The sequence below is a fragment of the Spinacia oleracea genome, chromosome 2 (assembly GCF_020520425.1).
Source record: "Spinacia oleracea cultivar Varoflay chromosome 2, BTI_SOV_V1, whole genome shotgun sequence".
Taxonomy (NCBI): Eukaryota; Viridiplantae; Streptophyta; class Magnoliopsida; order Caryophyllales; family Amaranthaceae; genus Spinacia; species Spinacia oleracea.
This window is the reverse complement of record NC_079488.1, coordinates 76837971-76852419: the sequence shown is the minus strand read 5'-3', so window position 1 is coordinate 76852419 and position 14449 is coordinate 76837971. Positions and strand designations below refer to the sequence as shown.

General features: G+C 39.2%; 2 protein-coding genes across 2 annotated transcripts; both read left to right on the top strand.

Annotated features, from left to right (window-relative positions):
* The first annotated feature begins 321 nt into the window (after positions 1–321).
* On the top strand, positions 322–6988 carry LOC110804858 (uncharacterized). The gene is made up of 9 exons (XM_022010459.2): positions 322–518; positions 2079–2177; positions 2297–2742; positions 2982–3045; positions 3155–3208; positions 5640–5708; positions 5801–5866; positions 5962–6030; positions 6641–6988. The coding sequence occupies exons 1-9, from the start codon at positions 408–410 to the stop codon at positions 6728–6730; spliced, it is 1068 nt and encodes a 355-aa protein (XP_021866151.1). The 5' UTR covers positions 322–407; the 3' UTR covers positions 6731–6988.
* Positions 6989–10808: 3820 nt separating this feature from the next.
* LOC110804849 (uncharacterized) lies at positions 10809–12872 on the top strand. Its single transcript, XM_056836096.1, has 2 exons — positions 10809–11518; positions 11606–12872. The coding sequence occupies exons 1-2, from the start codon at positions 10809–10811 to the stop codon at positions 12870–12872; spliced, it is 1977 nt and encodes a 658-aa protein (XP_056692074.1).
* Positions 12873–14449: the final 1577 nt, after the last annotated feature.

The window sequence follows — 14449 nt, the reverse complement described above, 5'->3', positions numbered from 1 at the left end:
ATCGTAGAATCGTAAGATCGTAAGATCCGAATCGGGAGTTTAACAACCATGCTTATAGCAACATTATTTTTATATTGTTCAAATTTGCAACAGTATGAAAGTACTATCTTACCCCTATATATTCTACTGTAGCCAATGTACTATATGGCTGTAGACAAGCTCGGTTTACTACACCCAAGCTTCAGAACGAACTTGAGCTCAACTGAATTTGTATCCAAGTCTTTGATTGGGCCCAATCTCACTTTTTTCAGGCTTTCAGCCCAACCCAGTCCAATCTTCACCTTCCTCTGCCTCTCAATTTCTTTTTCCCCAAAATAATTTTATGTTAAATTTTTACTTCAATTTTGAATAATAAAGCACTTTCATGGAGCCAAATTAGCAGAAGCTCACTGTATCACAAGCCAAAAATGACGATAGACGATGAAAAATCCATATATGTGGGAGGACTTCCGTACGAGTGCAAAGAACCCCTTCTTCGTCGTGCTTTTGGTCCGTATGGTTCCATCGTCTCTGTCAAGGTTTTTTCTCTCTCCTCATTTTAATCAATTTTCTAGGGTTCTCTTTTTTCTTTTCAATTATTTCCTCAATTTGTTATTATTGGATTTTAATTGTTTTTCATTTTATTCATTTTATTCATTTTATGTAAATATTGTGTACGGATTTGTTGTGTTTGTTGAATTCACTGAATTTGTTAGGAATTGTTGCAATTTTGGTAAATTTGTAAATGAATTTATTTGAAGAATGAGTTTATGCTTGGAATTGGGTTATAGTATTGCCGGGAGGATAGTTTTAATGAGAATTCGAGCCGTGTTCGATTGATAAAGATCACAATATCACATAAGGTCATGGACTCATGGTAAACAAGAGATGCTGAAAATTTAAATGTTTGATGTAGCTAGTATAATTTTGTTCATCTTAATAATTAAAAAGTAAACCTTTGAGCTCATCAAAATCGTCTCGTTGACTACAGCATATAGGAATCACGTGGAAGGCTTTAACAGTACATTGTTGGATGAGTGTCTTCTTGAATGAAGTTCGCTGACCACGTCACCACGACATATAGGATCCAGTGAAAGGCTAGTTGAGTTAAACCGTAAATTGTTGGAGGAGTGTCTTCTTGCATGAAATGAACAATGAAATGAACAAGAAATGATTTTGCTAAACTATCATCTACTTACGTTACCAACTTACTGTAACATGGTGCATAAGTGTCGGATTAGAGGTAGTCATCTTAGAGTGTTGACAAGGCAAGGGTTACTATATTGGACACCGGATCACTTTCCTAAATGAATATAGAAAGTCTTACATAGTGCTGTATATGTTTGGGAAATGTAAAGTGATCTGTAAATCTTTTTAAGGGTAAGACTGCTTAAATTCAACCCTTCTAAGGGAGCATTGCTTGAGGTTCTAGGGTTATGAAAATGGTTTTATTACCAAGGATTAACTATTTAGGTAGGTTGGGTTTGAGTGATAATCCGAAAGAGTGAAGAAAGAAATGTATTAGTGTGTTACACTTGTTACCCTTTACCTCATGACAAAATGATTTTGTTTTGTATAAGATGTTTCATTGAAATATAGTACGGAGTATCTTCAATTGCCAATGTATATTACCGTAAACTAAATGCGGGGATGACTTATCAAAGGACCAGTTGCATGTCTTTTGGAACATTGGTAAGGAAGTCAGCGACTATTTTGTTGAGCGGCAGTGTTTGTTCCTATACTTGCATCGACATTAGTTCTTCGATTGACTGAGAAAAATAATGGGTTTCCATTGTACTTCGTATAATAGTAAGGAATAAGGATGAGCTTTGAAATTCTCTATGTTATTGCATCATTACTGAGAAGACAAAGTGTATCAATGTTGCTTGTTTTCCATTTGTGATAAAAGGCTTCCCTATATTTTGATGGGGATGACTGTCTTTTTAGTTTTATCAGTTCTTCTCCACATGCTTGCCTTATAGTCGAGGGGCCAAAAGATCATGCATGTGGCTTATATACAGAGTAATATATTTAGAAGGTTTATTTTGAATGCTTTTTTTTTGTGCTGATTGTTAAATGTTTGTATGTCTGACAAATAGATTATTAATGACCGTGGTGTGGGAGGAAAATGTTATGGTTTTGTTACTTATAAAAATCCCCGATCAGCGATTGAGGCCATCAATGACATGGATGGGCGGGTATGTATCCTATCTCCATGTTACGTGTTCTTTAATTCAATTCAGAATTACTCAAGGGGTAATTTCCCATGCTTTCTCTTTGTTTTTTTATTTCCTTTCGATTATCTGTATTCCTTCAGACTATCGGTGGTCGAGTTGTGCGGGTAAATGAAGTAAAGACGAGAGGTGCAGGTGGGAGATACAACTTTGGTCGTGACAGCTTACGACATAACCAGAGAGACATGGATTCGGATATGGGCAGAGGTAGGGAAAGAGAGAATGACTATGATAAGGACAGGCAACATGATAATTCCCGAGAACGTGATGGAGAAATGGAAAGAAGGCGCGATCATTCTCGTGATCATGATCAATCTAGAGATCAATTCCAAGGAAGAGAGCGAGGACAAAGCAGGGATTTGTTGGATTGGGAACGAGATAGGGGACGGGAACAGAGCAGACATCGTGATCGGGAATGGGAAAGAGATAAGGATGTGAATGCTACTCAAGATAGGGAGCTTAATAGAGTTACTGATCATAACACTATGGTTTCCGAGAGCAGAGACCAACATACAAAGAGAAAGAATAGGTAAAAGATTATACGTAGTACACTTTCTATTTGCTGCTGCTACATTGCCGAATGTTAACTATTAAGTGTTAGCTTCCGTCTGTGCTGATAATATTTGTAGGTTGTAGTGTTGTACTCGTTGATCAATATGCTGTGGTCAGGGATAAGCAGCCCAGATGTTGTGAAAGATTAACTTATTTTTGAGCCTTTGTCTCTCTGTCTGTCTTTTCTCTAATTTTCTTTGTTTTCGTGCTAAACAGATCCAATAGTCGTGAGCGACAAAGTAGAGAACTTTCGTCAGAATCAAGTGATTATCAATACCAGGTTAGCTTACTTCTGAAGGGAAGGCAATTCTTGAATACTATAATTTATTTGTTTTGGCTATAAGATGTCATCTTATTAACAGTGTGTTTCTCATTTTCCTCTACATTAGATGGAAGAGCAGCTGGATATCTTGAGTAAAAGACGAGAAGAACTTCAGAAGGAGGTCCGTGTTCTGATTACACTTTTATGACTACCAACCCAACAATAACATCAACATGACTTGGCCTTTTGAGTTTTCTGTTGCTAGTGCTTTGCTTAGGACCAGTCATCATTTTAAATGCATTTGAGGCATTGCGCGGTCTAAGTAATGTATAAGCTGGTTGATAAATCAGATTCTTCCTTGCTGCTCAGTGCTCACACTGTCAAGAAAGCAAGGTGATGAATTGGTGCAATTTCCTATAAAGTCTCCTAATTGTTCCCGCCGGGTGGATGTTGTGGAGTATCATATGGTTTTAGTCTATTAGAGGTCATTAAGTCATATACATTTTTAAACTGCTGCTGGTTTCTACAGTTTGTTTGGGGGATTTGGGGGGGGGGGGGGGGGGTTCGAAGGAACAAAATCATTATAGTATTAGAGGTCATCAAGTCATATACATTTTATAACCTGCTGCTGCTGGTTTCTGCAGTTTGTTTGGAGGGGGCGGGGATGGGGGCTTTGGAGGAACAAAATCATTATCGCCCATATAATGTTTAACATATAGAGGGAGAATTTCTAACTGAAAAGTCCTCAGCATGAACTTGTGCAGCGGTTTAGGTTTACTTCCTGTAGACCGCCCTTCTGTTATATATGAATAAGCAGTGGCGAAACCATAAATTTTACTTTGGGGGGGCCAACTAGACAAGACTAGATATGTTATCTTTGTCTAATCATACATTTGATTGCACAAAATATTTCCGAAGCTAAAGTAATATTCATTCATATTCTCTCAAGTTCTACTCTATAGTCAATACGTACTACAGGTAAAGCTTAAGTTTTTGTGTAAAAACTTAAAATTAATATAGCAAATTTAAGTACTACTCCCTCCGTCCCTTAATACTCGACCTGTTTTGACCGGACACGCTTGCTAATACACAACTTTGACCACCAATTTCTTTAACTACATATTATAAAAACTTACAAAAATATTATATTTTGAAAATATATATTAAGATGAAGCCAACAATATATTATATACTAACATTTGTTTTCATATACTAGAAATAAAATAGGGTCAAAGTGAATTATGTGAATAGTGCATAAAGTCAAAACAGGTCGAGTATTAAGGGACAGAGGGAGTACTACTTTGTATAACATATTTATATATTTTAGATAAGAGTTATTGAATTTGAGAAAGTGTAAAGATTTTATGAACTTTTACCCCGTATACCTAAATATGAAATTGAGTTGTATGATGTTATTGTTATGTACCCAAAAAAATAATGTATAAACTGTGTATACTTGTATTGACAGTTGATAAAAGACTATCACTTGACGAGCTACTTGCTGACCAGGGACCACACCAAAAAGAATACTCAAAAAGGAAAAGGACAAAAAAAAAAAAAATCAATAGAACGGGTGCTAGGATTCGAACTCGGAGCCTTTGTAGTCACATACTCACATTACAAAATCAACTGGGCTACAAGATAATATTGTTTTTTATATGTAAAAGTAATTGCTAACTAGAATCAAGCCCCTTGATTCCTCCCCTGAATAAGCAATTAAGCATTTCTACTCATTGCTAAGTACCCGGACTAGGTTTACTTTCTTCCGTTCATCATAAATCTCATAAAGTTAAGAGTTGAACTAGTTGACTAGTTGTCTCCTTGTTGGCGTATTCTTGGATCGTTTTGAGTCCAAGATGATGCATTGCAATTTCGGAATTAGAAAGTGCCCACTGCCCCACTACTGTATTTCAGGTCATTTTCTGGTCTGCCCTATATCATGTATACACTCTGTATTTGGTTGTGTTTCTCCTGTCATGTGCTGGTCATGAGCAGCCATTTTGTGTTTCTCAATAGTCTCAAAAATGTAAATTCATTATGGAGTTGAAAGCCGCGCTTAGTATTCTCTGTACTACCAATGAGCAAAAGGAATTTTAAAAAACGAGGTTTGATGCTTCAACAACAGTTCACAATACAATGAGATTTTAATTTTATTGAACAGACACCTTGGAAAGATGCTAATGGCACCCTCTTGCCCATATTGATTCTGTACCTAGCTGATATTTTTATGTTGAAGTTACATAGTGTTGAGGTGTACCTGGACTGCTTCCTGCATGTATTTTGAGTTTTGTTTTATTTATTTATCATCCTCTTACTCTTTGAGTGACTTTTTACTAGCCCTACTCCCTAGTCGCTACATATATTGCTATTCAGTAAGTCTTATCTTTTAACTTGTTAACGATACTAATCCCATCTATCAATCAAAACAAAGCTTGACTTAAATTTACATGGATCATCTGAAGAACATTTGTGTTGCTATCAATTCCTCGTTGTTTGTTGGAAGCTTGTAGCAAATTGTTCCGCAAAACTGAATTATATTGTGTCTTTCTAGGTTTCGTTCATTGGACTCTAATATCAAAACTCAAAAGTGACTAATAATATCGCTTTATCAGAAATCTGAGATGGAGCTGAAGTTAGAAGAGCAAAAACGACTAGTAGCTGATATGGAGAAAAGATCTCAGGTATACGAAACTCTCCCTTCCTTTTGCTTATTTAGCGTAATAAGATTGTTGTTTTTTTGGTGTATTAAACCGGAACTTTATGGTGATAACAGAAACTGGAGGATTTATTGATTTCTGCGAAAAAACAGTCTTCAGTGGGTCAAATGCGGCTGACTAAGGTATATATATACCTGGATGATTAGAACATTTTTCAATATCGAATTGGGCATGTGAAGATTACGGGCTTATTTCATTAACATGGGATTACTTGCAGTTACATAAAGGTTTCCAGGAAGTAAAGGAGTGTGGTGAAAGACTGAAAAGTTCTGAAGAGAAACTCCAGGTCAGTTCCCCGTGTCTTTTAGCCATATAGCTAGGCTACTGTATCAGTAAATATCTGTGCGTGCTTCATACTAAAACATACCTGATAATCTGACTAAAAGAGTAACGTCCTTGTTCCTTTAGAAAATATAATCTGAAAATAATTGATGAGTTTGCTTGAATTGTGTATCTATGTTGAGTCATGTAACATAGCATTCTTGGGTTCTTTCTTGTCTCCACATAGCTGCAAACAACCCCCTCGCCCCCCTCACGTGACCAATTCAAACTCATTTATGAAGCTCGCGCCCTCAAATCTTACGTGTAATGGCTAATGAGAAGGGAATCACGGAGATACTTGTGGATATGCTGATATGCATGAAGCAGCTATTATCTCTAGAGTACCTTCCTGGTCTTCAGTGTATCTAACAAATAAGTGACGACCTTGTAGTCCATAATGATTTTGTTAGCAACCGTGAAGCTAGGAACCTGCACGATAACCTATTTCCTTCTGTGACTTGGATTATTGGGAAAATTCTTAGTTGAGTGCAAGAAAAAGAAATCACGGGGATAAAAAACTGAAAATGAAAAACAATGGGATTCAATACTCTTACTATGTCCCTTGCTATGTGCAGGATCTTGTAGATTCAGCGAGCATGCAAGTTGATGCTGGCGGTGATCTTGGAGTAAAGGATGCATTATACCTGACAAACGGGAACCTTTGAAAACCATCTCTGAAACACAGCTCTCTTGCAGTTGGTTTCATGTTACGTTTATGCAGTAGAGAACCTATCTCGTTCCTTTTGTTTATGCAGTTATTTTCTGTTGAAATTCGAGCTATCTTGTAGAGAGCAGCTTTCCAGGCAATGAAACTTGTAAATTGTTGGCATTGTCGATGTGCTGAATTTTGAAACCTGTATATAGCACTTCATGCTGTCTATGTAATGAGCATATATATAAAAGTCACACCATTTACTCGGCAAGCCCGTATTACTAATGATTTCTTTGTTTAAAATTGGTTAAAAACATCTTTGTTCAAGCCAGTGTTGAAGGTAAGAATTGGAAACCTATTAAGCTAACAAGGTCCATTAGTCTCTCTCATATTTTTTATGCTAATGATGCGTTTTTGCTAGGTCAAGGTAGTGTCAATAATATTCAGTTTAATGCATGGTATGTCTGCTTTTGGTGATGTCTCTGGTTTAAAGGTGAACCTCTTATTTTTCCTTCTAAGACGTGCTTCCGGGTCAGATATGATGTTGCAGAGATGATATTGATGTTGATTTTGGCTTTAAAACTTGTTCCTATGGAAAGTATCTACTTTGGTGTTGAAATTAAGCTTAAATTATGTCACTATTTAGGTCTCCTTGATAAGACTTCTGCTAGAATCAGAGGATCGCAAGTTAAGCTTTTGAACATGGTTGGGAGGAGTACCTTATTGTCCTGTTATCTAAATCGGGCGTCCCACAGTTACAGTTCTGTTTCTAATTTTGGCTATTAAGGTCTCCACTTTCTAATGTACTACTCCGTATATTAATTAAAAATGCATTGAAAACTCCACCAATATACTATATTCCATTTTGCTATGTACTTTATTCTCTTTCACATGTACTTTATTCTAATTTTCTATGCAACTCAATCATCATTTGTACTTTATTTCACTTTTCTATGTACTATATTCCAGTTTTCTAAAAACCCGTGTTTTTTTTATCAAACGAGACTATAATTTTGAAACGGAGGGAGTATGTGATTAATTCTTATCTTGGATATGTCATGCAAACCTTTCTCCTGCTTTGTTCAGTTCTAAGTAATATTTTGAAAAGCAATGTAAGAAATTCCTCTGGAACAAAGATGATAGGACAAAATATATTCGTAGAACTTCTTGGGTTCAAGTTACCAAACCATGACTGTTGGAGGTTTAGGGATTGTGAGTTTAATGCAATGGAATTACGTTTATGGCTAAGTTGGGTTGGACTTTGCTCACTAATCCCTTCAAGTTGTGGGTCGGATTATTTAATGAAAAGCACCTTAAGTCCTTAACCATTGTGCCTTTCTTGATTGCATTCTAATCCAAACCAATCTCCAAAATGTGGAGGGATATCACTTGCTCTCTTTGCATATCCAGAATCAAATCTTGGTCATCCATCTCTCCTCTGTTGAGGATTTTATTAGATGGTGGCCTATTACAGATGGAGCTTTTTATATCAAATTCGCCTATATCTTCAATTTCAATATGCTTCCGACCTTAGGGTGCGTTCTGTTTACCTTCTATTACTATATACTAAAAGACACACCAGGAATGACACGTGTCACATCCTGGTGAGTCCTTAGTATTTTATTTCTTTTATAAAAAATAAATATTTTAATTGAAGAATCTTTTATCCTTAATATTTTTTTCTTTTTAAAAAAAATATATTTTAATTGAAGAATCTTTTAGAATATCTGATTTCCTGGTTATTTTTTTCCTTATTTTTTCCTTCTATTTAATACATAATAGAAGTATATATGAAAAAATTATGATGTCATGTATTACGACAAGGATAAAACAAATATATTAATATTGATGTGAAGAACATATATGTTACGGATATGCTGGTGAGTCCTTAGTATTTTTTAAAATAGCAAAATAATTTTTTGATTTTCATATAAAATTTTCAAAAAAAAGCATTATACTTTCAACCTACAATGGTTAATAAATAAATAAGTTACTCTAAAATGTGCTACAGAGTGTAATACGACCATACCCAAACAAAAAAAATATTTATTTTTTATTTTATGTACAACAAGTGTTAAAAAGTGGGTTCAACAAAATTACTTATAAACCCAAAATACAGTTATATACCCGGTTTAGAAAAATAGGGTATTATAACCGATATGGTTATCAAATCAATACTATATCCAAAAGTTTGGATGTATCGAGGGTACGGCCATACGGGTATGGTTACAGTTACGGATAATTATACAATTCTAGAAGAAAATGGTATCTAATAATTGTCTATTAAGTTTTTTTTTTCTTATATTTTCCCAACTTGTATTTTTTGTCGAAACGCTAAACTTCTAAAATCGCACTAATCACTTTACAATTCAAATAAATAATAATTTCTCTGATTTTTCCAGCACCCGTTGATAAAATTTGATTTGATTTTATTAATAATATATAACTTCTTTTAAATAAATTACGCAGAAAAAAAAATTTAGTCTCATCCGTACGTTGCACGGGACCTAACCTAGTATATATATTAGATTTTCAACAATAAAAAAGTTTTCTAATTCAAAATTCTACCAAACAGATTCCTATGAGTCCTTGAATATGGTTAACTTGTACCTTAAAAAAAATATCTCGGGTCGCTAAATAGGACGACTATAAATTGATAACCTCGTTGGTAGGCAAAAATATCCATGAATTGAATTCAACAAAATTCCACCATGTTTTGTACTTGGTTACAAAATCCTCGATATCGCTATACTGTTGAGCAACAAAAACTTATCTATACAGGGTTCGCAATCATTGGATTAATAATTGTTGGAAGTTTTGTTTTTTGTTTAGTGTACGGCATTTACCAATAGTATCGATCCATGGCTCCCATGGTTGAGTTCACTTCCATGGCAATCTATAATCATCATAATCATTATTCAATAGTTCCTGATCCTGACCCTGATCAGAAACACAAGATTAAAGCTGATTTGAACATTACCTTTACGGTGAAGATGACGGAGACAAGTGCATTAGTATTATCTTTAATCTTTTGAATCTCTGTCAGTGTCGTTACAATATGAAGATGATGATGAGTTTCTGGCGTCGACAGCGATTGAACCTTTCCTTCAAGATGAATATCAATGTCCGCTTCAATTTGGAATGCGAATCAATGATACACAGATTTCAAGCCAGACTGTTGATTCGATTACCAAGGGTTTGCAGGATGATACTCATGTTTTACAGTTTTCTCTGATTGCTCAAGGTCAATATAGGATTTGGGGTGTTCATCATCTTCGATCCAGATGTTATATCAAATTTCTCTGCAACCGTATCAAGGTTAGATTCTCACTTGAAAACAACTTTACTGTTATCCCACTTTTTGGACTAACGACATAACCGTTCTAACGTTTGATCATGTCGTGTCAGCCAGGTCCTGTCGTGTCGTAGGTAAACACAGCTCCAGGGAGATACGTCCGACGTAGCATCGTACGACGAGGTATAATCGACGAAGGACAGACGACAAAATACAGGCAACTGAGACACGTCCTCGAGAAACGGGTTGATGAAGATAAGTTGACCTAAAGCCCATGATAGGCAGCGCCGTCAAGCTAGCAAGAACGAGTCCAAGACACACGCGAGAAGCGCGGAAGCAGTTGAAGACTGAAGAAACGTGTGACAAAGATACTCCTATCTTTGTGGGATTTTCTCAACCGATTAGACCGTTGAGAATATCCTATAAAAGGACGAAGATAATGACAAGCAAAGCACGTTCACTCAAGCACTAAAACTCTTAAGCAATAAGCTGTTTCACTATTTATTATTGTACTTGAGATTTTTGATATCGATTCTCAGAAAGAAAAGCATAAACAATCATATAGAATACTTAGTGGATTGATAGCCTCATAGCAATCCGCGGTTTTTTACCTTATTCCTGGGTTTTCCGCGTCAACACCCCTCTGTGTCGTGTCTCTTTATTTGTGTCGTTGATTCTTTGCTTAGTTAGTGTCGACCCTAGCCGAAAGTCGCCCCCATACGAATTTTGGCATAAACAGTTTGGCGCCGTCTGTGGGGACATTAACTAGGTTTTACACAAAAGCACCCCTTTCACCATGACTACTGGAGAGATGACGATCGCAGAGATGAAGGCGGCTTACGAGAAAGCCCAAGCCGAGCTAGCCCAAGAGAGGGCATCCAATGAAACCCTCCAGAAAGAGCTCGAATGTGTAAAGAGCAACAAGCACCAGTCCCGCTACAAAGGTGGGAAGCCAAAAAAGCTAACGTTCGAGATGCCCGATGACTTTGAAGATGTGACCGACGATGAGGAGGAAACCCGTGAGGAAGAAGACAAAGAAGCTCCCGATCCGGTGACCCAACGCCTGAACAAGATGGATGCACGCATGACAAAGCACTATTCCCGCCTGATGAAGTTGATGACCAGGTTCCCCGGGGCACCTACACCAGTGGAGACCGAGCCGACCGACGGGTATGCCGCGTCGCCGTTCTGCGAAGCGATCGCTAGAGTGACAGTTCCGCACACACTCCGGCTCCCAACCTGGACCACCCTGTACGACGGGACATCCGACCCCTATAGGCACGTCAACTTCTACAAGCAGCGCATGTGGCAGATCGGGATTCCGCACGACCTAGTGGAACCTGTTATGTGCAAATCATTCGGCGGCACCCTTGATGGAGCAGCGTTGGAATGGCTCACGAACGTCCCTCCCAGATCCATCTCCTGTTTGTCCGACCTCATCAACGCCTTCTATCAACAATTCGCCAGCAGTCACCAGTTAGAAAAACAAACCAGTGATCTCTATCGGTTGGTTCAAGGGCCAACCGAGTCGGTACGCGATTATTTTAACCGTTTTAATTGTGAAAAAATTGGTATAAAAAATTGTGATGTCAGGACTGCTATTGAGGCGTTCAAGAGAGGCCTCATCCCCAATTCGGAGCTATACCGGGAAATAACCAAATACCCCTGTGCAACTTTCGAAGAGGTGCGATCAAGGGCCACCGCCCAGATGCGAATCGAAGACGACGAGGTTATCCGAACAGCATCTCAACGATCAATAGGGGGCAGCAGCGACAGAAGATCGTACACCCCAAGGAACAACAATTGGCGACACCAACCATATGTTCGGCAAAACCAGGTACAAAGTGTCAATCAGTATTATGATACTAACAATGTTTACAGGAACGAGCGGGTCGAACACCCTAACATCTCCGACTACGGCTTCAACGTCGACATTGGAGGTGTGGTGAACGCCCTTCAAAATGTAGGTGGAACAGTCAGATGGCCCCGGAAGAACGACAGACCGGACTCCATGAAGGACATGAGCAAATGGTGCGACTTCCACCGTGACAACGGACACACAACCGAGGAGTGCATCTCCCTCCGAAAGGAAGTCGCATACCTCCTGAAACGGGGGCATCTAAAGGAACTGTTGAGCGACAAGGGAAAAGAAACATTTTCCAAAGAGCAGACCACCCTGCCCGGCCCAGCGACAAGCAGCGAGCGACCAGACCCACCACCATTCAGTAAAGTGGTAAATGTTATTTCCGGTGGTTCAGATATTTGTGGACTAACCTCTTCTGCAGCTAAAAAAATTAACAGGGGAGAATCTGAGACCGTAGAAGAGGGACAAACCGACGACGAGGTCGCACTACACAGGTCCCTGACCGCAATGGCTATCACTTTCGACGATTCAGATTCTGTAGATACACAGCGGGAGCACCACGAGGGGTTGGTAATATCGCTCCCAATAGGGAACGCATTGATCAAAAGGATACTGGTCGACAACGGAAGCTCAGCCAACGTACTGTTCTTGGAAGCACTACAAGAAATGGGATTAGAAGAGAAAAACATAGTAAGGAGATCAACAGTTCTGGTAGGGTTCAGTGGAGAAGCACTACGGACGGTAGGAGAGATATCGCTGCCTACATACGCAGAAGGCGTCAACATGATGACCAAGTTCAACGTCGTCGATTGTCCATCAGCGTACAACGTCATCCTAGGACGACCATGGATCCACAAAATGAAGGCAGTGCCATCAACATATCACCAATCAATCAAATTTCCAACCAAGTGGGGGGTCTTGGAAATCAAAGGGCAGCAAAGGGATGCGAAGAAATGTTACGAGACAGCACTGAAACCATCCAAGTCACCCATCTAGCAATTACAGCCAGGGTCGACGTCAGACGACCCCGACGACCAACAAATCGACGAGATAGTACTAGACCAGACAAAGCCAGACCAAGTCATAAGGATCGGAGCCTCACTGCCTGACAACATCAAAAGTCAGATAGTGTCGTTTCTAAGAGAAAACTCGGACTGTTTCGCTTGGTCGCACGAGGACATGACAGGAATCAGCCCAGACGTGATTACCCACAAGCTCAACGTCGACCCCAGCTTCAGACCGATAAAACAGAAACGACGTAAGTTCGCACCCGAAAGGAATAAAATCATAGACGAAGAAGTCCAAAACCTGATAGATTCAGGGAAGATCAGAGAGGTCAAATATCCAGACTGGTTAGCAAACGTCGTCGTCGTCAGCAAAAAGAACGGAAAATGGAGAGTCTGCATCGACTTCACAGATATCAACAAAGCTTGCCCCAAGGACCCATTCCCTCTGCCGCACATCGACGCCCTGGTCGACGCCACAGCCGGACACGAGCTACTCACATTCATGGACGCCTACTCAGGATACAACCAAATCCTTATGCACCCAGACGACCAGGAAAAAACATCTTTTGTAACGGATAGAGGAATTTATTGTTATAAAGTCATGCCTTTTGGTCTTAAAAATGCAGGTGCGACGTACCAAAGATTAGTCAACAAGATGTTTAAAGACCAACTCGGAGACACAATGGAGGTATACATTGACGACATGCTGGTGAAATCGAGGAAGGCTGACGATCACGTGGAACACTTACGACAATCCTTCGACATACTAAAAAAGTACGGTATGAAACTTAACCCGACTAAATGTTCTTTCGGAGTGTCCGCAGGAAAATTCTTAGGTTACATCGTCACCCAACGAGGAATCGAGGCCAGCCCCGACCAAGTGCGCGCGATCATCAACATTCAATCCCCGCGGAACATAAAAGAGGTACAACGCTTGACAGGGAGAGTGGCGGCACTGAACCGTTTTATATCACGGTCGTCGGACAAATGTCGATTATTTTACGACGTCCTGCGCAAAAACAAGGGGTTTAACTGGTCCGACGACCACGAAGCAGCCCTGCAGAACCTCAAAAAATACATGATGTCGCCGCCCCTCCTATCCAAGCCAAAAGAAGGAGAAGTCTTACAACTCTATTTAGCCGTTAGCTCGACGGCAGTGAGCGCGGTCCTAGCTCGAGAAGACGAAGCACAACAACTACCCATTTATTACATCAGTAAGTCACTACTGGAAGCAGAGACCAGGTATTCTTCCCTCGAAAAACTCGTTTTAGCACTCGTTACCGCAGCCAAAAAACTAAGGCATTATTTTGAAACTCACCAAATAGTGGTGATGACTAACTATCCAATCAAGTCCGTGATGCGTAGGCCAGAACTGACAGGTCGAATGGAGAAGTGGACAATGGCACTAGGAAGGTTCGACATCAAGTATCAACCAAGGACGGCTGTAAAATCACAGGCCCTAGCAGATTTTGTGGCAGACTTCAGCCCCGACTTAGAGAGGATAGCAGACGACGAAGTCAAACTCATCAACAACATAGAAGGAATATGGACACTCTTCGTCGACGG